Source organism: Trachypithecus francoisi, unplaced genomic scaffold (genome assembly GCF_009764315.1).
Source record: "Trachypithecus francoisi isolate TF-2019V2 unplaced genomic scaffold, Tfra_2.0 Lachesis_group0, whole genome shotgun sequence".
Classification (NCBI taxonomy): domain Eukaryota; kingdom Metazoa; phylum Chordata; class Mammalia; order Primates; family Cercopithecidae; genus Trachypithecus; species Trachypithecus francoisi.
In genome coordinates, this window is record NW_022681453.1 from 169,979,236 (window position 1) to 170,005,532 (window position 26,297).

The window sequence follows — 26,297 nt, forward strand, 5'->3', positions numbered from 1 at the left end:
ACCACCTCACACTGGCCAGAAAGGCTATTATTAACAAGTCACTGGGAGGCCGAGGCAGGTGGATCACAAGGTCAAAAGATCGAGACCATCCTGGCCAACATGGTGAAACCCCGTCTCCACTAAAAACACAAAAAATTAGCTGGGCGTGATGGCATGCACCTGAGGTCCCAGCTACTTGGGAGGCTGAGGCAGGAGAATTGCTTGAACCTGGGAGGCGGAGGTTGCAGTGAGCTGAGATCACCCCACTGCACTCCAGCCTGATGACAGAGCGAGACTCCATCTCAAAAAAAAGGTCAAAAAATAACAGATGCTGCAAGATTGTGGAGAAAAAGAAATGCTTATACATTGTTGGTGGGAGTGTAAACTAGTTCAGCCATGGTGGAAAGCAGTTTGGTGATTTCTTAAATAATTTTTTTTTTTTTTTTTTTTGAGGCGGAGTCTCGCTCTGTCGCCCGGACTGGAGTGCAGTGGCGCAATCTCGGCTCACTGCAAGCTCCGCCTCCCGGGTTCACGCCATTCTCCTGCCTCAGCCTCCCGAGTAGCTGGGACTACAGGCGCCCGCCACCTCGCCTGGCTAGTTTTTTGTATTTTTAGTAGAGACGGGGTTTCACCATGCTAGCCAGGATGGTCTCGATCTCCTGACCTCGTGATCCGCCCGTCTCGGCCTCCCAAAGTGCTGGGATTACAGGCTTGAGCCACCGCGCCCGGCCGATTTCTTAAATAATTTAAAACAGAATTACAATTAGACCCAGCAACCCCTTTTTTGAGTATATCTCCAAAGGAACATAATCATTCTACCATAAAGGCACATGCATCCATTATGTTAATTGCAGTATAATTCACAATAGCAAAGACATGGAATCAACCTAATGCCCCTCAATGGTAGACTGAATAAAGAAAATGTGGTACATATACACCATGGAATACTACGTAAACATTAAAAAAGAACAAGATCATGTCCTTTGCAGCAATGTGGATGAAGGTGGGGGCCATTATCCTAAGCGAACTTACACAGGGATGGAAAATCAAATACTGCATATTTTCACTTACAAATGGGAGCTAAATATTGATTACATATGAACACAAAGAAGGGATCAAAAGACACCAGGGCCTATTTGAGATTAGAAGGTGGGAGAAGTGTGAGGATTGAACAACTATCTATTGGGTACTACACTTATTACCGGGGTGATGAAATAAACTGGACCCCAAACCCTGCAACATGCATTTACCTATATAACAAACCTTCAAATGTACCACTAAACCTAATAAAAGGGTTTTTAATTAAAATAATAATAATAATAATAAAATAAGGCCCAAATGGGTCAGTATCATTACTGCTACACATTCTGCATTCTGACCTTCACCTTCAGGTTTGGCCAGGCATCAGCTGTTAGTTTGAGGGTGATTGATTTGAGCAATCACGTAAGCATAAAATATTGTTAAGGCTAACCCACAAACTCAGTCATAACAAAAGTAAAGCAAACTAGAGACTGGTTGTACACTGGAAGAGTGGCATAGACTCTACCCATGGGATTAATATGCTCTCTGCCCTCAAATTTAAACCCGTACCAATATCACAACATAAAGTTGGATACATAGTCAATCTGACTCAATAGAGCTTTTTAAAATGTTCTTAACTCTCATTAGAAACTGAAGTAGCTCACTAATTTAATGATGACTCTGAATGCAATTATGATAATTAAAATAGCAGCTTAATTTTATGCTGTTTCTGGGAAATGCTCAGCCCAGTGGTTGCACATTCAAACTCTGAGCTCCACTGGTTAATACCTTGATTTGTATCACAAAGTAGTTAAATGTAATAAAGTTCAATTAGTAAAACTTATTGATTATGTGCATTCAAGTTGTTACTATGTATTTTGGAATGTGTTAGTTTTTACTATTAAAATAATTCCTAACAAGATCTTCTTAGAAACAAAAATAATACATACTATTTGTTAGGTTTAATGTAAAACTGTGCTAGTTGCTAGAATAAAGATGTATGAAATTAAGGTGTATCCTTCATCAAGAAGCTGAAAATTTCATATTTTCAGGGGGTTGAGAAGCAAGAGGATAATACCATTTCAGTGAGTGCTAGGAATGAGTATACGCAGAAGCCTAGAAGTAGGAATCAGCCAACTAAGAATATGAATGGATTTGTTCATGTTTGTGTGCACCCAGGCACATATGCATTGGCACACAACATGTGCATTCTTTTGTGCATTAGTATGTGAAGTGTGGGATGGGGTGAGGTATAATGGAGGAATATTCCAAGCAAAAGAACATACACACCTTGCTTTCAATCCTCAAGTGAGGTAATTGGGCAGGAGTTGAGAAGAAATGTGTTAAGACTGGCAAAAATGATGGGCAAGGGCTAGATCACTAAAGAGTTCTGATGCTGTGGTAGGAGTTACTAAGAAATTATTTTAGGCAGAGAGGAAAATGGGTCCTTGGGAAGTTTTTATTTTTAAAGATGTTTCTTGTTTAGCTGTAAAGCCCTAGCTTAGAGCCTGGTGGCAACCCTTGATATGCAAATGCAGGCAATTAGAAACTGGGTCCACCCAGACATGGCAATTCCCGTGGCCTTCTTGTCCTTGCCCCACGTGTGCCTGGCAACATAGCTGCCCCCACGTATCCCCACCTATGTAGAACATCACTGCGCCCTGCATTTGCATTAAAAGGCTAGGGTGGAAGGGCTAGCTTTTTTTGCAGGCTACGTGAATAACATGCCTGGTCAAACCAATTCCCCAAGCCCTGTGCCAAGCAGACACCACTTCCTCCAGCCTCTATATATATCCGGCTGGTTTCCGTCCAATTTGGAGTGTCCTCTTTTGGCTTTGGAGACCCACTCCCTCTGTCGCAGTACGGGAGAGCTTCTTCTTCCTTCTGCCTTCTTTCTTGCCTATTAAAGTCTCCACTCCTTAAAATCACTGTATGTGTGTCCATGTCTTTTTATCTAAACTAGCATAAGGACCGAGAACCCTGCTGTTCCTCCACTCATTGGAGGCCAATGGATTTTGGAATTCATAAAAGAAAAATGCAAGTGTAAATCTTAATTCAAATATTTGTCTCAGGTTGGGTTTTGTTTTTACTACGAACTCAGTAGAAACACTGTCTCCTGACTGCAAGAAATGTACTATTTACATGTTTTGTTTCACATTTCATGTCTATTGCTATTAAATATCAACCCTTTCACTTTTCCATATTGGAGACAAAATTCTCTAACTGTCTGCATGTTTTTATAGATACTCATTTGACATTCTGTCATATTTTATCATTGTTCAACTCTTTTGTAATATTTAAGATTTCTACCTTTAAGAATAATTTTTTTTGTGGTTGAAATATTTTGTTATGTAAGCTTATGTCTACTCAATTCCTAAGAATTGCATAAAAATGAGGAGCAAAAACTCTCCATGAACTCACACCCAAACACACAAAGACACAGATGTTTCCAGAAGTGTGGCGGCTGCAGACAAAGCTACTGGGAGTTTTAATTTAATTTTTAAATTTCATCCAGATGTCTGTTATATCATAAATACTGGTTAGGTGTTCAGTTTTCATGTACTTTGTAGATGTAAAATCTCTGGTAAAGAAAGACAGTCAAATACACACTATATACACATACTCACATGCATATGCCTTGAAGGAGTTCAGCAAATGCCACCCCAAAATATGTTCCTTTGGTATGCTGATTACTTCAGTAAGGCAACTGGGGAACAGCAAATGCAGGGGTGAGGGTGCTTTCTCTGAACTCCTCTTATCTGCCTAGGGATAGATCTTCCAAAAGGAACTCAGTTGTCATTAAGGCTCTACCAAGACATTTCATCCACCAGGGGAGATCACAGGAGTGGGGACTGTAAGTCAGCATCACACCTGGACAGACTTTGTCACAGGTTATTCTTTTGAGGGCCCATTTATTTTCTCTCCAACATCATTTACCCTCTCCTAAGTTGCTTACATCCCTGCTTCACTCTCCCCTGTAAAGAGGATCTATAAGTTTCTAAATTCCACTGAAAGTTTTCCCTCCCTACAGGATACATACATATGCACATACATAGGTAAGGAACCCAGTTGTTCTAAAATTTTGTGTGATTCATGGAGCAGTTATAAATATAATATATCTAGGTCAAAACTTTTATTAGCCAAATATCATTATCAAATAGAATCGGTCAAATATCATTCATCATAATTTCCTCATGCACAACAAAGAACATAATATATTATTTTGTTACTTTTATGTCATTCCTAATGTGAAATTTATCATCACTGATTCACGTACAAAGATCCTAGAACCACAATATTCAAATAAGGGTTAGCTTTTTCCCCCACTTCTGAATTTCCCTTCTCTTTTTCAATCTCTAAAGATCTGCTACCAGCGCACTCTGCTAGCACTTATCACACATCTTGAGAAGGGAACACTTGATAAAATCTCTTTCTTTGACCAATCTGAAGCATGTCATGAGCCAGTACTAAGAAAAGAAAAAGCACTCTAGGCGCAAATGGTCTCACAATGGTTCTTCAACTCCTGTGCCAAGGTGTATGCAGTGGGTCTTTTATCATGACAGTTATTGTTCCGGAGATGCTTTGTGAGGGAGAATGGGTAGGAGAAGAAAGACCCCAGGAGTTAGCACAATTTCCACATTGATAAGAGGGGCATTTGTCAACCACTGCAGCAGATCTATAAGAGCTGATGGAAATGTGCCCTTTTCAAATAACTTTATATTGCCTCATAAACTTCAACAGAGGTATAGATTCATAACCCACAAAAGCATTTGTCTATCTTAAAAGAAAATGTGCATCACTTATTATGAAGATGTGGATAAATAGGATATGTCAGGAACAGGCATTAAAGATAGAATCCTGCATAAAAATCAATATATGTGTATATTTGTATTCATGTATAATATAACCTATATACAAATATATAAGAGATATATGGCTTTCTGAAATCAAGCCCAACTTGTATTTTGTTATATTTTTTAATATTTGTTACATTTGTTTGAACTCTAAGTCAAGAAAAGCAAACTCTTCCCACCTTCCTTAGTAAAACAGGCACAAAAGCTAATTTACACTTGTACTCCACAGGAAACCATTTGCTTGTTTCCTGAAGGATACTCAGGTTGCTTTTTCCTTACAAATTGTTGTTCTACCACATTTATCATTTGTTCACCACTGTCATAATTTGGCTTCTATCTAAATCAAAATTTTTAAAAATGTGCACCTAGATTTGTCTGCACTAGGCCTGAGGTAAACAGCTGGTTCAGAAGGGTAATGTGCAGGAAACAAAAGAATCCTGATTTGTGATCTTAAAATTGACTGACTTTGCTATGAGGCTTTGTTCCCAGGTGTATTTATTTTCAATCACTGGCCATCATTTTCCATCAGATATCTTCTTTATCATTAGAAAAGTATCATCATTACTCTAAGTCTCTGAACAAATAATGTGCATTCCAATAAACACTTAGAGTCAATTATGAATCAAGAGCAAATAAAAGTTCCTTTGCATTCATAGACCTTCTTAACAATACATTCAAAAATCTTTTACTTTTGGTAACTTTAAGTCTGATGAGTACATCTCTGGGTTATAATTTTAAAATTAAAAGAGGAAAAGGGAAACTGGATACAAAGAAGACTGAGTCATGAGTGAAAAGTGAAAATTTAAATTGTAATTAGTAGCTTTATCTGATGAATACATTTGCAATTCAGTGAGACTTGATAAAGAGAATTATGTAATAGAACCAGCGAGAAATGTTCTCAGACTTTACCAATTAGATGACTAAGGTAAATCCATATACTCAATAGGCTAATTAACTCCTGATTGATAGTCACTGAAGGGCCATTAGAAATGTCAAGTGTTCTTTACTTGTAGGACTAGAGAATCTCAAAAACCCAAAACAACAACAACAACAATCTCCTTTAGGGGTTAGACTTGATGACCTGTAATAAAACTTGCAACTCTGAAATTTGATGAGCAATATCACAGAATCCCCTGTTTTAATGAGAACCACTCTTCTTTCATGAAACCATCTATACACAAATACAAAAGTCTAAAAGTTTACCATGCTTCAATCCAAGAACAGAAACACAAAACGGATTGTTCCAAGTTTTAAAACTCTTGACTTATTATCTTTTATATAAAAAGTACTCTGTAAATTAAAACATAAGCAAAATAATTAATCAAGGGAGTACTCAAGAGGCATGCCACCTAGCAATGAGAGAAGGTAAAGACAGAAAAATTCCCTTTAGCAAGAATATGATAGGGCAGCTAGAAAGGAATTGGTTCTTATGGAACTTTATAGGCAGGAGGAAGAAAAGTAAAAGACTTTTCAGAGTTTTAGAACTACAGTACAAGAAACAACAATGGAAAAACAAGGTGTGCCTCTGATGGAAAATATTGCAGGAAAGCAGTAGAACAGAAGTTTGGAAAGGTAGGTTGTGATCATGGGATCCAGCACAGAGGTACATTAAAGATTTCTGAATAGGTAAGAGATGTGATTTATGTACTGTGGAGTATAGCTGGAGAGTAAAATGAAGATATGGTTGTCAAGACACAAGTGTAGAGGCAGTTAGACCTGCATAAAGGCTAGGCCAAATGTATGTGAAAGACATAGATCTACAAAGCCAGAATGTGGGTAGTAACAACATGTAAAAGCATGAACCACTCCAGGAATCGGAGGGAAGTGGACTCTAGCAATTGAATAGAAGTGAGAACTTAGGAGAGGAAAAGACAACTAGAAAGCATTCAAATCTGGGAAGTGCAGAACTCAAAATAAGTTGTGATGGTCAGGATGAGGACTGTTTTTTTGTTTTTTGTTTTTTTTTTTTTTGAGACAAAGTCTGGCGCTGTCACCCAGGCTGGAGTGCAGTGGCGTGATCTCGGCTCACTGCAAGCTCCCCCTCCCGGGTTCACACCATTCTCCTGCCTCAGCCTCTCGAGTAGCTGGGACTACAGGTGCCTGCCACCACGCCCGGCTAGTTTTTTGTATTTTTAGTAGAAACGGGGTTTCACTGTGTTCGCCAGGATGGTCTTGATCTCCTGACCTTGTGACCCGCCTGCCTCGGCCTCCCAACGTGCTGGGATTACAGGCGTGAGCCACCGTGCCCAGCCTGTTTGTTTTTTGAACCTGTTATTAAGTATTGATGCTGGAAAGTCATCCAAGTAAGTGAGCAATGGGCCTTGGAAAAGCAGGTCTGGACTTAGGAGAAGGACAGGGCAAGAGAATCTTAAGACTTGTAAGCACAAGTGATAATTGAAGGAAACCATGATAGTGATCAAATAGAGACCACAAGACTGAAGGAACAGACTCTTTGTGGCAATAAGATACAAAATTCTAAATAAGAACTAAGGCCATGCCTGACAAAGTTTAAGGCACACACCCCTACACGTAGAGAATAAACTACGTTCTAACTGTCACAGCATTTTTCTTTTCTCTAGCAGCTTGTTTCTCTAGCTTGTTTACAAGCACTGGACTCAAGATAAGCAATATTGAAACAATTGCAGCTCACTGACCACCAGACACTGCCTAACACTCCCTGACTTTTCACAAGCCATAACTACAGCCTTGACTGGACAAGAGACTGACTTTGGTAACTTTCTCTTAATAAGAGACCACTGGCCATGGACTGGTTCTGGCCAGTTTACAGAGGCTGCATATGTAAGTGCCTTCATGTCCCTGTTTCAGCTTTTGATTCATAGGACCTAATTGTAATTTACTTAAAGTCTCTACCCCAAAATGAACATGGGTCATATGTAACATGCATGTTTCCTTACTATGCATGCATGCATCCCATCTTTGTGAATATTCATAGCTCCTCCTATATCCCTTGAATATGTATACTTGGCCAACTGTTTCAGCATAAATTCCTGTTTTATCTCTCCTCCCTCAAAGTACCTGTTCTCAGACTCTGCTGGAGGCTGTGCTTCCCAGACTGTCAGGATGGCCACTCTGCAGGCTATAACTCATTATAAGAAATAAAGCTCTTCTCTCCAAATTTGTGGATCTCATGATTTAAGTTAACAATAGAATGTTATACTATTGCTGACTAATATCTGTTTTGCTTCTCTAGAGGAGAATTATTCTTCCCTGCCCCATTGTAATCAGGCTTGGCCATGCAACTTACCAGTGAAAAGTGAGAGAAATATTACGTGCCAGTCCACTAAAAAGCTCTAAGAGCCTTTTTTCCTCTTCCATAGAATTCTCCAGCTAATGGTTGCTTCGTCAGCCTAGTCCTGGAGTTAAATTAAGATGAAAGAAAAACCACAGCTGATATGTAGTATGAGTGAGAAATAATTAGATATTGCAAAAGCCGCTAGGATTTTAGAAGTTGTTTATTACTGCAATATAACCGAGCCTAACCTAACTGATAAACAACATGAATGAGATTCCCTAAGAATCAAAAGTAAAGAAAGATCAGAGAATGACCTTGTGCAGAACTTATTCAGACAATTCTGAATTTGTCATTTCATAGAACAAAAAACACAACTTAGTTACACTTGCCTAGTTTCTTTGAGTATAAATTTTAAATTTTTGCCATTAGTTTTTCTAAATAAAAATCTTGGTATTTAAAAACATTTACTAGATTAGACAATGATTCTGACTATCTTTGGAAATGCTCTATGAAATATTCTGTGATGAACAGTAACCACTCTTAACAATTTAGGGTGCTCAATATATTTTTTTTTAAATATTACTTTTGCCTGTAAACTTTTATACATGTAAATTCACCAGCCTAACACTCTTCATTAGATCACAAGAACTAAAATTGTTCTTTAATGTTAGAAAGTGTGTTTTTGCCTTGAGATAGATGAACTAGGCATTCTTTCTGTGAATAGTCAGTGGCTGATCACTGAATACAATTTTCTGCTCAGCACTCTAGCAGAGTGGCATAATGAGCGAGAGAAAAAGGCAATACAAAACCCAAGATCATCAAGTTAGCAAACAGGAGCTAACCCCATGGTTTAGATATATGTGTCACCCTCAGGCAGCAGATAAAACCTTATCATGTATACTAATAAAAAATATATGACTTGAAAATTTAAGAGGAATTATTAATCAAAATTGCCTTTATATCAATCAAGTAGGTTTACTATGAAAATTTAGTTTTTATGAGTATTCATTCTATCTCTTGTATTTTAGAGAAAACCGCCAAATCAATTTTCTAATTAAAGTCCATACTATTTCTTGCCCTTTTCACTATTGTTGCCCCAACCCTCTCCAGGGGTTCTCATTTACCAAAGTATGACACGTTTAGCATTTTTCAAAGGAATTAGTTTGGGTTTTTAAAATATATACAATTGGATTAGTTTTTTTCATATAATTAGATTTTTTTATTAAAATGACTTGATAAATTAGTAAAATGTGATTTCATGTGTCTCTATCTTTTATATATGGACAAGCCTACAAATCACAAAACATTCTTGTGCATTACCAGAAAAATTGTATCTTTTTATTATTAAAAAATGCATGATCTTTGATTCTAGAGTCTTATCTACCGCTTCTTCTTCAGCCGAGTATTTAACTATTCTACAAAATTAACTCAGAGTCCTTTTTTTTTCTGAGATGGGGTCTCACTTATTTTGCCCAGTCCAGTCTCAAAGTCCCAGATGCAAGGGATTGTTTGTGCCTCAGCCTTCCAAGTAGGTGGGGCTATAGCCACATGCCACTGTGCCAGGCTCAGACTCATTTTGTTTCAGAGTGGTACTAATCAGTAAGAGGAAGCACATAGTAATAAAAAGAACATGTAATTGCTTTAAGAAAACTCAAATTTGTTAGCCTAGATGCCTCAGGTTTATATTGCAATACAAATAGAATAAGGGTCTGTGAAATGGGTGTCTTTTCTCATAGGCAGTTTTGTGTAAATTCAGTTTAAAGAGAATTTGGCTCAAAATATCTGATGAATGTGCTGGAACTCTTAGTCTCTCAACCTTTATAACTTGCTTGTTTGTTTTGTTTTGTTTTTTCCTGGTACAGGTCCTCATGGATTAGGAAAGCAAGGTCTTTCCTAATGTCCATCACTTCCTTCTTTTGGCTTTAGAATATTTGCACCAACTTTACAGACTTTACTATCTCTTCTGCCCTTTTGAAATTTTCTCTAGCTCCAGCTTGGAAGGGTGTTTCATTATCTCAACACCATTTCCACTGTTAGGTAAATTCTGGCATGTTTATGTTGTCTTCAAAAGACCAATGCAAAGTTTGTTAACATTTCAGCTTCTAAAAGGACAGAGCCTGGAAGACTGCCACCTTTCAAAGTCGTAAAAGTAAATAAAATTTAAGGACCCTCTAAATTGATTATGCCAAGGGTAGTGGGGGGTAGGTTAAGCACTGGAGACTGAGTCACATAACATGTTTGCAATTTCTGCTTCTTTAGGGTTAATTTTCTTCCTCATTGTTCTTGTTCTGTAAATGAGTAGGAGAGACCAGATACCAGACTCCCTCCCCCTTCCAATTACTCATATTTGTTATAGATCAACTGCATCCTTTATTGTCCTGTACCCAAGACTAGATGGTGCAAAGACCCCATAAGAATTATATCCTCAGTATAAAATGTTAAATATACCTTTCCCAAAAGAATAAGACCACCCCAACCAATGTCAGATTATTGTTAACTAAGCATTAAGCCTTTTATAGAAAGAGGTGTTGAAATTCTGTTAAACTTCCCTAAACTTTGTCGATAAAAATGATACTAAACTTCTACACTTTGGAATACTGACTTCCATTCTTTGGAATCTGTGTTTTCTGGGCAGCCACCCTCCAACTTTACACTTGGATAAACTCTCTTTAAACTAAAATCTGACCCTTTGGATTATTCTAGGTTGACACATTCTAGTCTCTAAGTTAGGAGATGAAGGTATGTGGTCACAACTCATTTCCTTAACAGAGACAACACACTTGGGGGCTTCTCTTAACCCAAGTTAGCAGCTCTACCTACCATACATATATTTTTAAATGATGTGCATCCTTAATGAAACAAATATTTTCATATTTTAAAAAAGTCAAGATAACCCAAACATGAATTCTTGATTACAAAAGTCTAAAAGTAGAAAAAATTGGAAGCAAGGAAAAATGTCACTTTAACCCTTTACATCAAACTCATCTCTTTGTTCTTCCTACCTACTACCTTCTTTGCATCGAAAGGCTTTAGGATTTTTCTGCACTTCTCTATGCCAGATGCTGCTTTGGTGATCCCCCACTCATTCTCTTTCAGTCCTCAAAATAAAGCAGTTAGTCTTAGATGATTAGAGAAAAGACCAGTACTTTCCCTAAAAGGTTTTACATCTCAGTTAACACAATGGCACAATCCAGCTCTTGCTCTGGATAACAAAGAAGTGAATATGACAAGCCTGTCTTTTTTTCCTCTTTAGTATGTGGTGGCACAAACTTGGCTATATCAGAGAATCAAACCAAAGGAGTGAAATAAGCCTCAGTCATTCAACAGACATTTTACTCAGCATTTACCCCATGCCAGACCAGGTGCCAGCATACAAAGATGAGACATGTGTTCGGGCTGAGGGAGGACACAGGGTTCTTAGGGAGGGCAGCATGATGCATCTACCAGTAATACCTGGGTAAAGAAAATACAAAATGCCATAGGAACTCAGAACATCATTATCCCTTACAGATTCACTTGCAGCATCCCCAATCCCTGGAAGAGCTGATACGTGTCCAGTAGATGTTACACTGTGTAATAAGGTTGTTGTAATGTATTCTATTCGTTCACTGTTTATTTTCTATTTTCATCAGTCATACTCAGAAGATTCTCTTTTAGTTAAGACACTACCATTGGTGATGATCTGAACGTTTTCTCACCATTGCCATTCACATGGACTGGAAAACAATTGATGTGTAACCGTTTCTATGTTCTAGAAAGTGATTTATTAGGGGTATATCCATGAATCACACAGGAATATTTTCTCTGTAGATTTTGAAAACCAGTGGTCTTGTATTTAAAATGTCAGCTTAGGGAAACCTCACTAGCTTCCCCTATTATGAATAAGCTGGTCGTTGGCAGGAGCTATCCCAAGGGGCCATTCAGGGGCCATTATTTCACCGTGAAGACTCTGTTAAAAAGAGTAATTGGTATCAATAACACTTACCTGTGTTTGCAGAGGGAAGGTTACCCAGCCATAACAAGCCCAGTATCACACAGCCACTACTTAAAACAATGCGGTATTTGGAATTTATGAGAATAAAGCCTGTCTGTAATAATGCCCTTATTGGGGCCTTCTCGATTCATTTAGCATACTTTGTTGTGTACTCACAGTTAAATCAAATCTGCCATGCAGTTATAAGCTAAGGTGCTGCATACAAGATGCAAATACTGCACACTGAAAAGGTTCATTTCTCAAAAAGAGTTACGGGGTACATGGCTTCAAATGCCTTTTATGACTATTCCTCTGAAACAGCCACAGGACTCTTGCAAAATGCAAAATCTGGAATATAATTAGTGATTATCTTAATCTCATAGGGGTTTGGAAAAATGAGAGGAAACAATTACCATTCTACAGAAAGATGGCTCAAGCATGAATCAATGTGGCAGGCACATAAGTAAACAGACAAGGGGCTAGACAAGGGAGGGAACCCCCAGTGACGACGAGGAGGACAACAACAACAAAGATCATTGCTTAACCTGTTTTGTCAGAGCTGGTATTGATGGTATTGGTAGTGATGGAGGTGAAGGTAGTCTTTGCGCTGTCCTTGGCAGTTACAGATTTCTGCTTATTTTTCATGGCTTCCAGTGCTTTGAGCTTCTTGGCATGTTTCGTGCCTTTGTAGTGGGCCGCAGCCTGGCTCTACAAAGGAGAACAAAATGAACCATGCAATCAGGCTCATTTCTAAACTGGCATTCTCTGTATTACTGCAAATACAGACTCCCTTTCAATAACAGGTACCATTCGAGCTAATTCTGGCCATGGCCAAACAGTGGGGTTCTATTTAGAATGATGCTAGAAAGCAATGGGAATCCAGTTCTAAAACCTCAGGATAGAAGGAAGAAATATTCTATTGTTTATCTTAAGAGAAATGTAGCTGAACACTGACACGTCAACAACATTTTCTTTGTGAGAGTGGGGAAAAAAAATAAGAATTTACACCCGTATCGTCTTTGTTCTGCCACAGAAGATGCTGGGCTCCCAAAGATTAACAAGAGCCCTAGAAAAGAGTAGCTTTCACCTTCTAGGCTTGGAAAATGCATTTTCTCTTTCTACAGTGTGTCTTATAATACAGTCCTCAACAGGTGTCTACAAGGAAAGGTTCACAAAACCGGGGACGTAAGCACCCTGGAGACTGAAATTGAAGCTTTAGAGTTCAAAAGCAAATGCATTGCTTAAGTTCAAATGGAACAGACAGAAGCTGGGCGATTTCAGATTCTTTCTCCTCGCTTCTTACTGAGGGTAGTCTGAGAAGTTCAACTTAGTGTCATTTTTTCAGCATATGGATCTTTCACGCCCCAGTCCATTGTCAGGAGGTTCCAGTGTGTTTGGACTACCTAATGGGGACGATCCAATTCTTTTGCTTTGCCTTCTGATATATATATATATATATATGGTTTAGAGTGATATGCATTTTCTCATGTTTTATTTTCTTAAGAGCATTTGTGTGTGTGTGTGTGTGTGTGTGTGTGTGTGTGTGTGTGTAGGGGAGCAGTATAGTGAAATACATTGATTGCCGGGCGTGGTGGCTCATGCCTGTAATCCAAGCACTTTGGGAGGCTGAGGTGGGTGGATCACGAGGTCAAGAGATCAAGACCATCTGGGCCAACATGGTGAAACCCCATCTCTACTAAAAATACAAAATGTAGCTGGGTGTGGTGGTGCACACCTGTAGTCCCAGCTACTCAGGAGGCTGAGGCAGGAGAATCACTTGAACCCGGGAGACAGAGGTTGCAGTGAGCCGAGATCATGCCACTGCACTCCAGCCTGTCGACAGAGCAAGACTCCATCTCAAAAAAAAAAGAAATGCATAGAGATAGAAAATCATATTTAAATAAGTGTATGTTTATTAATGTTTATTCATTGAGGGAGAAAAGACTTTGCAGTTGGTGGGTAGGGTAAGGGTGACCAGGAAGATTCTTAAATTAGGTTTTCCAGGTCTTAACCTTTCCAAATGTCCCCCACAAAAGGATATCTCAGTAGAGGATTATTCCTGTTAAATTATCCATTACTTTCCATTGCTTGTTTAAACTAAATATTTCACTTTGCCAAAAAATAATAATCACATTGTCCTCTTCATTACAGCAACTGTGATAACTAGGGTGTTGCAATATAATCTATTTTAACAAATAATTAAATAGTCCACATCTTCATTTGCATCATTCTAGCAAAATATCCTCAAAGGACTAGGTACCCTTATTGAAAGAACACTGGACAAGGAAATTATATATTAGAAACAGTTTGAACAGAGAGCACACTCATGCATCAGTTACAAGTTTTCCAACAACACATAACATCAAAAGACATAGTGTGAGCCAAAATATGAAGTAAAGACATGCTATAGTTAATTGAGGAACCAGTGATAGATTGGATTAAGTTGATTCTACATGGAGAATATCACTTTGAGGACAAAATTTTGTCTTTTATTTTTTCCCTGACTAATTCTCATTTTTAGTATATCAAGTCCTTTGGCCATAACTTTTGAGAACGATACGCTGTATTCAATTAAAATCACAGAATAGTCGGTCGTCTTCTTTAGGCATCTGGCTATATCATTTCCCTTAAAGCAGAGTTTCTCTTCTCTTTGCAAGTAACCCTTTCTTTGGTGATACAAGTTAATGTTTAACAGATAATATATATTAAAAGATGGGGGGTGAGATTAACTGTGCTATCTCCATTTATACCTCCAAAATATACATTTCATAGGTTCCTAACAAATCTAACATTCTCAGTGACATTTAAAATTAAACAATACTTAACATATCATAGGACCAGGTGATTATCACTATTTTTGAAATTAAGAAACTTACTACAAAAGAAGCCCACAAGTTAAGAAAGTCTTACACCAAAAAAAAAAAAAAAAAACACAAAAACAAAACAAACCCAAATACCAAACAAACAAAAACCTCTCTGCACAGGCAAAACTAAACCAACGCCCTCTAACAAGTGAAACAGCTTGGAGAGTTGCGGGAAGAACAGAGTGACAAAATGACCAGAAGTTGATAGGCTCCCAACAGACACACTTAATATCTTAAAATGCAAAATAAGACAAAATGAAATGCATACTCGCTCGTTTATTGAATGACAGTACCAAAACACCTTGATAATAATTATTTTAATTATAAATTATCTGATTTCAAGGCAAATAAATCTTTTCCAAATTAAAAATAAATAAATTATATGAGGGTCCAAGGTATTATAGATAAACCAAGAAATGTAGAATTTAGGAGAAAATGAGTATAGTGGTGTGATGGTTGCAGAGGACATCAATATCAATATGATTGTAATTGTGCAGGGTATGTGTGTTGGGGTGGAAGTGGGCATACAGGTTGGAAGGCTAATAGAGACAGATAACCCTTCTAGATATTTTAAATTTTCTTTATCATTGACTTTTATGTAATGTTTATAGAATTTATTGGACTGTTCCTAGATTATCCTACCATAATTTTTTCTAATTTATCTATAGTGACCCCATAACTCTAAGTCTACCTTGATTCAGGTATGCTGTATAACAGTGTATTCCCTGTGTGAAGGCAGAAAACCCAGCCAGTCTCCTTCTCCTTTAGGCCACTTGATAGACGCGGATAGACACATAGATTAAAGCAGATAGATTATTTATCCATATTTTATCTTTCTGTGACTATAAAAAAGCTGCAGCCTAAGAAAGAATTTTACTGAGAGATTTCTTTAAAGCACCAGTTGGCCTGGGATGTCTCTTTGGGCCTCCTCTGCTTTTCTTTTGAGCAGAGAAGTGTAGGATAGTTATACCATATACTAGCACAACAAATTCCCTATGAGATTGTGTCCTATTATTTATCAGCAATTTTCTGAGGCAAGTCATTCCCAGACACCTGGGAATTCCCAATACACATGCAAATAATTATTTTTCACAGACATGACTTCTAAGTTAAATAAGTAACTGTACTAATTCATTGTACCATATTTCAGAATTTTGTATTTTAAAACTAAAGCAGAACTGAGTGATCATAGTACATATGGATGTGAGCAAAACGGTAAGATTTGAGCTTTAACAACTCACTTTAATTAAACTGAATTAAGTTTAGCCTAAAGCTACCTTCCCACCTATCTTAAATTTGGCATAAAAGTTTCTGCATACATAGTAAACTGTAACCTAACTTGATGTATAAACAGACTGTTACTTACTGTATAACAAGTAGAGGAGTCTAAACCAGTCACAGCAACTGAACTTAAGTCAACCACAGGCGGCCAACCGTTCAAACCAAGTTCAAATAAGACAAACTGGGAGAGTTAACCAATCAGGCTATCTCTGTACCTCATTTCTGCTTGCTGTATGTCACTTTCCTTTTTGTGTCTATAAATGTTACTCAGGCACGTGAGAGCCCTGGAGTCTTATTAAACCTTTCCTGGTTCCAGAGGCTGTCAAATTCTTGTATTGTTCTTTGCTCAATTAAACTCTGCTAAATTTAATTTGTCTATAGTTTTTCTTTTAACACTTTAAATAATAAGTGGAATATTAGCACATTGTGTTATAAAATCCACTATGCCAATCTTGAAATAGCACATGACACCATTAAATCTAATAAGTGTCATCCCAGAGGCAAGTGCTGACATTAAAGATATGCACACACGCGTTCCTGTAGAACAGAACGCTATTTTAGATGTAATCACCACATTTTAGTCATCAGTAGCCAGCCACTTTTCAATCTTCAAATTTTATCTTCAATATTTCAAAATGGTTTTTAGTTGAAATGCAACTGAAGTTTCAGTAGACAAAAATAAGTCTTAATTAGCTAACATTTGAGAGAGGGGTTTTGTCATTTTGAAACATGCACATGCACATTTATCTCATTTGGCTAAGTAAGAAACTTCTGTATAAATTGTTATTGCCCTATAAAATTCACTGAGAAGTTACTCTTTAGGTATTTCTTTTATTCCATTAGCACCAATACCTTGTATACTTTTTACATCTCTTTTACAAAACATGTCTTTTGCTTTTTAAAAACTCAGACATTTAATATAAGCATATATATCCAGTAACCATAACTAATCAATTTTCATGAACACAAATAATTTCAAAAAGAACAAGGTGGCCTTTTTAGCTTGTGATATTATGTGATTTTATCATACATTAAAATTGTATTAAAAGAAAATAAACATTATCACATTGATGGAATTCAGGACATGCCACCCCAAAATATGACTGGAGTGAAACTGCCTTTGCAAAGATTATGAAAGCAAGAGAAGTTCATTCAGCATGACTGACTCCATCTTGCTTATAACCTCGCAGGTGGGCCATTTTAGCTCATTCCTGGGCGTGGGCCAAGCTAACCATGGGAGAAATTTAATTTATAGTTTAACATTGAAGCAAGGATAATAGTCCCTTCCTAAAATTGATCCCCGCCTTGTTCAGGGCTGAAACCACCTTTGTAAGACCTACAAAAGGCCACAAGATTAGGATTATGGAAGGAATCTGAATCCTGCTTAAATGTAGGCTTAGCTACATTTAGTTACTATAATCCCTTACTGCACAGGAGTCATGTGGCCAGAGGTCACAAGATTTGTGACTTCCCTAATTGCTCCTATAGATAACATCACTATTGTAGAACCTAAAGTTAGTCTTTTGAGATGTTTTTCAGACTTTTTCATTCTGACAACTGAGGAACCTCACCAAAACTCATGACTCATGATTCCACAGGTCCTGTGGTCCCCCACCCAGAGGAGGACTCATTACATTTTCCACACCCCTATGATTGCATCCTCAACTGATCAGTGGCAACCATTCTCTAGTCCCCTGCCCACCAAATTGTCCTTGAAAAACACTAACCTCAGAGGCTTTGGGGAGACTGATTTGAGTGATAACTTGAGCTCTCCCACATGTCCAGCCTTATGTTAATTAAACTCTTTCTTTACTGCAATACCAGGGTCTCAGTGAACTGGTTTTGTGTGTGCAGTGGGCAAGAAGAACCCAAAAGGTAACTACAATAGGAGACCAGAATATTCCACTGTAAATATAGTATAAAGACCATTTTGAGCTCATTATTTTCAGAAATAGCAGACAAAGGAGAATTTCTCAGAACAGAGAAGTAACCCTTTTTTAAAAGAGAAATTTACATCTATATATCTCCCTCCCAGTACCAGGAAGATAAAGATGACTCTAAATCACTAGAGACTCTGATCAATGGAGAAGGCATGAATTGAAATCTGCATAACACAGTTACTCTTGTTTACAGTACTCCTCCTGGCCACTTCCCCATAATTGGGCCTTTCTCTATAAACTTTTTTCCTTATTTCAGCAAAGGATGCTGAAACCCTAAAGGGGTAAAGAGACTGGCTATTCAAACCTGAAGTCAAAGTCACCTCTTTGAGTCTACTCTTGGGGTTTACTAATTTCTCTGGGTCATCGCGCATGCATGCCTCAGGTATACAACTTAGTAAACTTTTGTTTTGTTTTTCTTTTGTTAATCTGTCTTTTGTTGTAAGGGTCTGTCCTAGCTAAGAATTATGAAGGATAGAGGAATGATTTTTTTCTTCCCCTGCAATATTAAAATGTAACACCAGAAAAGAAAAAAACAATGGTTATTAGAGATGTCACCATCCTCCTTGGAGAAAGAAGAGAACACTCCAGCCAACTGAAATTTTCTTTCCTTTTTTTTTTTAATCTAATTTATTAAATTTTAGCTTAGATTATTTCAGAGATAAAAATTATCAGATAAAATATAATATCCTAGAATCTTAAATGACTACAGGAAAAAAAGTTGAAAATTTTATCTTTGTTTTTTTAATGTTGATAATATATATTACTGTTTTATGATCCTAAATGTCTCAAAATGGAGTCACTTATGACAAGTGACTCAGCCCACAGTGAAACTGCTGACCCCTCAAAGTTATAAAGATATATATGGTAGACTGAGGGGATAAAGTAGCACCTCCTGTGTCCAGACACCATGAGACTCGGCAAGTAAGTGAAGCCAAAAGACTGCTGAGATAATGGCCGTGAACAAACCTGTGAAGGGTCATAGAAACAGAAAAGAAGCCAACCAGGGCTGAGATGCCTGCAGATGCCCTGCTGGTGAGAATTCTGAGGCCTCCTTTCTGCCTAAGTGCTGCAGCACCCCAAACCCATGGCCAGCAATGTGTTGGTTTCCTGAGCTACTCATCAGTAGTTTATTCCCCTTTTTTTCTTATTACTGTCTGTGTGTGTTGAATATATTTGCATAGTTATTGGTGTGTGAAAGCCTTGCAATAAACCTTGAATTTGAAAGCATTTAATTGGCCCTTGAGTCACTGGAAACCTCCCCACCTTCAATCAGAGTTAGTACAACTAGGCTGATTGGAACCTGAGAGAGTAGTTGCATACACCCACTCAATCCGACTAGTTAAGTCACATGCACAGGTGCAGCCATTTGTGTGAAGATCAGTATGCATTCTAATTACTCAGTGGCTTTTTGAATAATTGGAATATCACTTTTGTATATACAGTTCAGCAGAAGATTTCCAAATTCTTACTCATCTTAACTTTTTGATTATCAACTCTCAACTTCGTTTAACATTCATATAAAGCATTTGTTCTCAAACTCTGGTCCCCAAACCAGCAATCTTAACATCACAGCATGGGCTTGGGACACTGTTAGAAACACAAATTCTCAATCTCCATCCTGGACATACTGAATCAGAAACTATGAGAGGGAGGCTCAGGAATGGGTACTTTACAAGCCCTGCAGGTGATTTGGTTAACTCTAAAGTTTAAAAACTATTCATCTTAAGTATAAATGCATTTTTCTCCCAAAGTGGCCATTTCTTTTGGCACTTCTTGCTGAAGTCCTGGTTTTTTAAGATGAATGTAGAATTATTTGAAGATAGAACATTTTTATGTGAATAATGTATATTACTCCCCCTAAAAATTATCAAATGATTTTTTTCCTTAAAAACATGTCAAAAATAACTCAGACACATGTGTACTTAGGGAACTTCTATCCAAGAAGGATGAACTCAAATAGCAAATTAACTTTGAAAACATCCTTATAATTCTAACATTACATATGAGTGCTTTCCAAGTCCTTGTGATTTTCTCTTTCCAGAGTTTATCTTTTTTCTCCAAGGAAATTATAGTCACCGGACAATTCCTGATCTCGTTACTTATATCTCTATATTGAATGCATTGTTATGATACAGTTTGCAGGGGCTAGAAGAACCCCCTTCCCAATCAAAATAATGACAGTAATAATAAGCAAAAATCAACCCCTGTATCAAACTCTTAAAACTTCCCTATAACAAAGAAGTATCTAATCCACTGTTTTATTTGCATTAAACTGAGTTAGTGTTAGCCATGTCTAGTTTTTTTCCTTATATACATACGGCTTTTTTACTGAGAAAATTCCCTAGCCAACAGGCAAACAGAAATCATGCTGGCAAGCCAAGAGATTGTCTTCTCTACTGCTCTACTTAACAAAACATTTGAAGAAGAAATTTAAAGATAGAAGAGTTCATTGTTATAAATTTTCCTTACTGCTGTGAATACAAATTACGCAATGTGAAAAAAGGCAGGATATAGATATTTTTGTTCCTTAATTACATGCCCCATATAGAATATTTAATAATTCATTTCAACTTGTTATTGTATAGTTATCATGTAAATAGAAGATTACATTATCAATAAAAATGAATATTCACTCAAATTTTTTCCCAAAGTGAAAAACATGATTCAATTAAGAGTATTCTTTTGAGCTCAAGTGATTGATGCTTTACTTTAAATGTATTCATGTCTTCTGTACTCTTCAATACAGAAATGAACAGTAATAGCTACAGGAATAGAAAAAAAGGGGGGAAGATAATACCGCAAGATTACTGTGATTTTCATACACCATTACTCAGTGGGAAAAAAATTTTTAAATACACATTAAGAAAAGGAAGAGAAGCATGTCACAGATTCTCAGATACATTAGGTAACTAATTTTTATAAGCAAAGAAAGTACTTTGTCACTAAGTACTCACATGGTTGTGAAAAAAATAGTCTAGATGGGGTCACTTATCTTTTCAAAGCTTCTCAACTCATCTATAAACTTCATGATTCCTAAACATTAAGTATTTAATGTTTTCAAGTATCTAACATGAATGATAAAATAGAGCGTGCTTACCTGAGTGAGAGAAGCTAATTTGAGAGTTACTGCCTGGTTCCTGTTATGAAAGAAACCCTTGCTTTTGTATATCTTGAATGCAAACAGCTATCTCCTTGAACTCTAAGAGAGGAGTCCTGATTGAGGAACAGAGGAAAGCAGTGGGCTTTGGAAGCCAGCACACAAAGTCTAATCTAGCTAAGAAGGAAGACAGGTTCTGCTAAACTTGCTCAATCTTTTTTGGAGCTTTTCGTAAATCAGAGATCTCAAATGAGTTTTAACTCTACTGATAGAAACACAAAAATTTCAAGTTTGTACAAAACTGAGAAAATTCAGAAAAACCACTTTGTCTAGCTGCTCAACCAGTGTACAAAATCCCTTCAGAATGCCCATAGCTTAATACCTGGCTCCATGTGTGACACACACTATTTGAATAGGTTGGGGAAGAATTAGAAATGTTGACTCTAATTATGTTCAAGGGTCAACTTGTCATAGATGTTTATATCAACAGCAGAGAAAAACTTGTTTTATATCCTGGCATAAATAAAATGTGTCTCCTCTAATCCTTTATTTCCTCCTCCAGCAAATGCTCCCCTCTCTGCTACTCCCAATGTCTGCTCTCTAGCAAGAATAACCATGTGTAGTGTAGATAAATGAACAATAGCTCTCCTCACTTTATTTTCATAAGGAAAATGTTACAAGAAGAATCATTTTTAAGCCCTTGTATAAAGAGTTCCCTCTGCGTGGAGCACCTGTACTTACCCAGTAGATGTTGGGATGCCACCTTCTCCATGTAGTCTCAGGTACATCTGCATTGTAGCACTTACATCATTGCCATAAGAAGGGTTAAATGCCTGTTTCTCCTGACAGAGAGTGGATCTCATAACAGAGAGAGGAAGACCTGATATTACTCATCAACCTCTCCCTAGGATCTATCATACATCTCTAAATAGTTGCCTATTAAATTCATGTTGAATTAATTTCACATTTTGATTTTAAAATGGAAATATGCATATGGAGTCTCAATGGATTTTGTATGTGAACAGGGTTTAACTTAATTCTCTGTCATTCTTTGGCACTTTGCCTTATCTGTTGAACACACTTCAGGGGATTTTTATGGCACTTAATGATGGAAAACCATCTGGCACAAACACCAACTATTATTTTTTCTGGGACGAAGCTTATCATCAAACACAAATTGTGCTATTTATGGGACCTCTCTTTTCAAGGGATGTAGCAAAGGAATAATATGGAGATTGTTTCGCTTTTTAAACATTTAAACGAATAACTAACAGGTTCTTTTTAAATCTGAGAAGCACAATGAATAATTCCAGTGATGACTGCATTTTAAGGGTTATCTAAAAGACAAAATTCTTTTAAATATGCACATAAAAATTTTCAGTACCCGGGAAATGCTAGTCCTTTGTTAACATCATTTTTAAACTTCTAAAATGAAATATTTATGCTCTAAAACCAACACAGAGAAATTGAGTATGGCATCATTAACACATTTCCTCCCTACGTAGTCACATAACATATACTCTGTGTTGGCTGAAGAACACCTTAGGGGAAAAGACTAAATTTCTTACTCCTCCATAAGTCAAAGAAGGTCTTCCCTCTATAGTTTTGCAGAATTTGCAATCTCTAATTCATAAATCTGAGAATAGTTCTGATTGTTCCTTTTATGAACTTGTCCCAAAGATCATTTCTAAAATGTTCAATTATTAATGAAATCCACAAGGTCCACAAAATAATGACCTACAGTTGAGCCACATGTTTTGCCAGTGTTAAAATAAACATCATCACAGTTCTCTGAGGCACTTTGGTTACATTGAGAAAGGCTGGGGAACAAGACCGTAAGTAACCTCTAAAACCTCAACTCTTTTGCTGGAGTCTACCCAAATTCAATTCCTTTAGCTGTTCATTCATTCACAAAGAACTTATTGAACAGTTACTGCACACCAGATGCTCTTGTAGGTACTGGGGAATGAGAGATAGAGTGGTAAACAAGTCAGACTAAAAAATTAAGTTACATGTATAAATCTTCTAGCCTGGCATAGTGGCTTACACTTGTAATCCCAGCACTTTGGGAGGCCATAGTGGTAAGATCACTTGAAGCCAGGATTTTGAGACCAGCTTGGGCAACAAAGCAAAACTCCCAACTCTACTAAAAATTTTTTTTAAAGCCAGGTGTGGTAGCATGTACCTGCAGTCCCAGCTACTCAGGAGGCTGAGGTGGGAAGATCACTTGGGTCCAGGAATTTGAGGCTGCAGTGAGCCAGTGTACTCTAGCCTGGTCAACAGAGTGAGACACTTTCTCTTAATAAAACAAACAAAAATCCCCAAAAACTTCTCTATAAAAAAAATACCATAGGCAAAGTAATATAAATTTGTAAAAATACTAGAAAAAAAATGTTTAACTCCTTTTGCAAAGGGGTTAATCTCCCAGCTATATAAAGAATACATACAAAATTAGGAGAAAAAGACACCAACCCTTAGAATAATTGTCAAGAGCTTCACCAAATTCAGTAAGATACATTATGTCATAGTATCTATGGCTTCCTGGGATAGAATAGGGCCCTATAATGAGAATAAACACAAATTTTTGGCCAAAATAAAGGATAATGAATGTTCTTCTGTATAAATCAATTTAGTGCCCTGGCTGAAATTCTAGATATGGATGAAAATTGTGAATAAACTGTGCTTTTATGAAAATTATGGTTTTGGGAAAAAAGTAAAGAAAGTTTTTTAAGAAAAGTTCAGCAAACTTTTCAAACATCGTAGGACACCCCTGTGACCAAAAAGATCTTTGAAGTAGGACATTTTATATGCAAAATCTGGGGAAATCATCCAACTTCTTAAATAATGCTTTCCTCCTAGACTTAGAAAAATATTTGGTGGACCCAGATAAAGCATTGCTTTTGTTTTAACTTTTTTTTTTTTTTTTTGAGCAGGAGTCTCACTCTGTCACACAGGCTGGAGTGCAATGGCATGATCTTGGCTCATCACTGCAACCTCCACCTCCCTGGTTCAAGCATTTCTCCTGCCTCAGCCTCCCGAGTAGCTGGGACTACAGGCGCCTGCCACCATGCCTGGCTAATTTTTGTATTTTTAGTAGAGACGGGGTTTCACCATATTGGCCAGGCTGGTCTCAAACTCCTGACCTTGTGATCTGCCTGCCTTGGCCTCCCAAAGTGCTAGGATTACAGATGTGAGCCACCACGCCCAGCAACTTTTATATAACTAAAATTGCAGAAAGAAGTTGTTTGGGGACCAGATTAACTCTTGGAGGGAGGGAGTGTAAGCTGGGAAGGGACAGTGGCAATGACTTTAGAAGCCTGAATTATCTGAACATGTACACACAACTGATTTCTTTTTGTGTTAAAAGTTTTCCTACTGCATTAAGAAAAAAAATTGTGTTTATGTTTTCTGTCTGGCTATGTAGCAGGTGTCAGTGAGTTGTGTCAGCAATAAAGTTCTAATCCAAAGGGTTTAGTGTTTAGTTAGGTGCTAACTGCACACTATCCACCAATAGTATTTAGTAGTCCTTGGTAGAATTTTGGCCAGAGGAATTTTTCCCGTGGTGATTCTTGGAGGAAGAGTTTAGTGTGTCATAAATGTATTAAGGAGATACTGCTATTCTGTCACACAGTGGTTGTTTGTGTGAGGCATTTATGGAACACTCCGATGTGTCAGGTAGTGAGCTGAAGACTTGATGTGAATATTTCATGTGGAATAAGTGAATGAATACATGATATGAATATTCTCACTTATTCCTTTTAAAAGCCTATGAGGCAATTGCAACTATCTTGGGAATTTTATAGATGGGTGGATTGAGAATTTAAGAGCTAGAGCAACTTAACCACAGAGTATGAACAGAAGAGAACTTGTACTGAAGTCTAACTCCAGAAACCAAACTTGTAGCCCCACTTCTCAACCCAAAAGAGAGTGTATAATGATAAATAACCTTATTATGTGATTTCACGGTGGCTTATCCTTCAGAGGACATAAGACTAAATAGTGCATAGGAATTATTATTGATTTTTGTGACAATTAACTCATGTAATTTCACTCAGTCTATCACAGGCCCATAAATGGATTAAATAATATTATGAGCATCACTCTATCTGAGGGTCTTCTTCAATTTTTCAGTACCTATTCCAATAAACTCATACTGATATGCTATGCTAAACAAAATATAAAAGACTATGCAATGTTTTGTTTATATTCCCAAATGTGAAACTTGCAGACAACAGGAAGTATCCTTGGGAATATAAAGCAGGTGATGGGGAGAGAAGTCAGTTCTTGCACAAAGTTTGTAGGTTCATTTAAAGATTATGTGCTTTATTCTGTTAACATGGAAGGCTGTGCAAGTTTTTTTTTTTTTTTTAATAAATAAAACATGTTTGCATTTGTATGACATTGCTCTGGCATGGGCAGGGAGTCTAGATGAGAAGAGGAGGGCAACACTGGGGAAGGAATGAAAGGTAAAAGGATCATTATAGTGGCACAAGTAAGAGATGGCCACGTCTAAGAATTTGATTATGACAGTGAAAACAGAGAAATGAGTAATCATTTGACTAATATGTAAATTAAAATTTTTCAGAATTGATGGTGAATTCTGAGGGGTGGTCTCAAAGATGCCTGGCAGATTTCTGCCTCTTGCAAATGCATGATTGGAGATTTCATTTCCTAGAATGGTTGATATTAAAAGAAGTCCCAAGGTTTGGGGGAAGAGCATGAGTTGGGTTATGTTGAATTTAACGATCCTTAAAAACACCTAAGTAAAATGTGGGCTCTGTAGCAATGTGGTCTGTAGATTAGGGGTGAATTCTAGGCTGTAACTAAATTGGGAAATTAATCAGCAACAGATGGTAACTGAAGCCACTGGGAAATGTCATTTGAAAGACAAATAAAAAGTATTTTCCTGTTTAACCACTGAAACACAATCCTTTATCAGCTGCAACATTTGAATGAGTGAATTAAGACTCCAACTGACCGTTTATGGGACAACATATTTCCAAATTCTTCATTGGACTAAAGTATACACCATCACT

At 37.3% G+C, this 26,297-nt stretch overlaps 1 protein-coding gene across 2 annotated transcripts in view; it reads right to left on the bottom strand.

Annotated features, from left to right (window-relative positions):
• The window catches only part of ZNF385D (zinc finger protein 385D), a 988,862-nt gene that overhangs the window by 77,448 nt on the left and 885,117 nt on the right, over positions 1-26,297 (bottom strand). For both annotated transcript variants that reach the window (XM_033212780.1, XM_033212781.1), the window contains one exon: positions 12,625-12,787. In XM_033212780.1, coding sequence (XP_033068671.1) covers positions 12,625-12,787 — 163 coding nt within the window. The remainder of the gene's footprint in view (positions 1-12,624; positions 12,788-26,297) is intronic.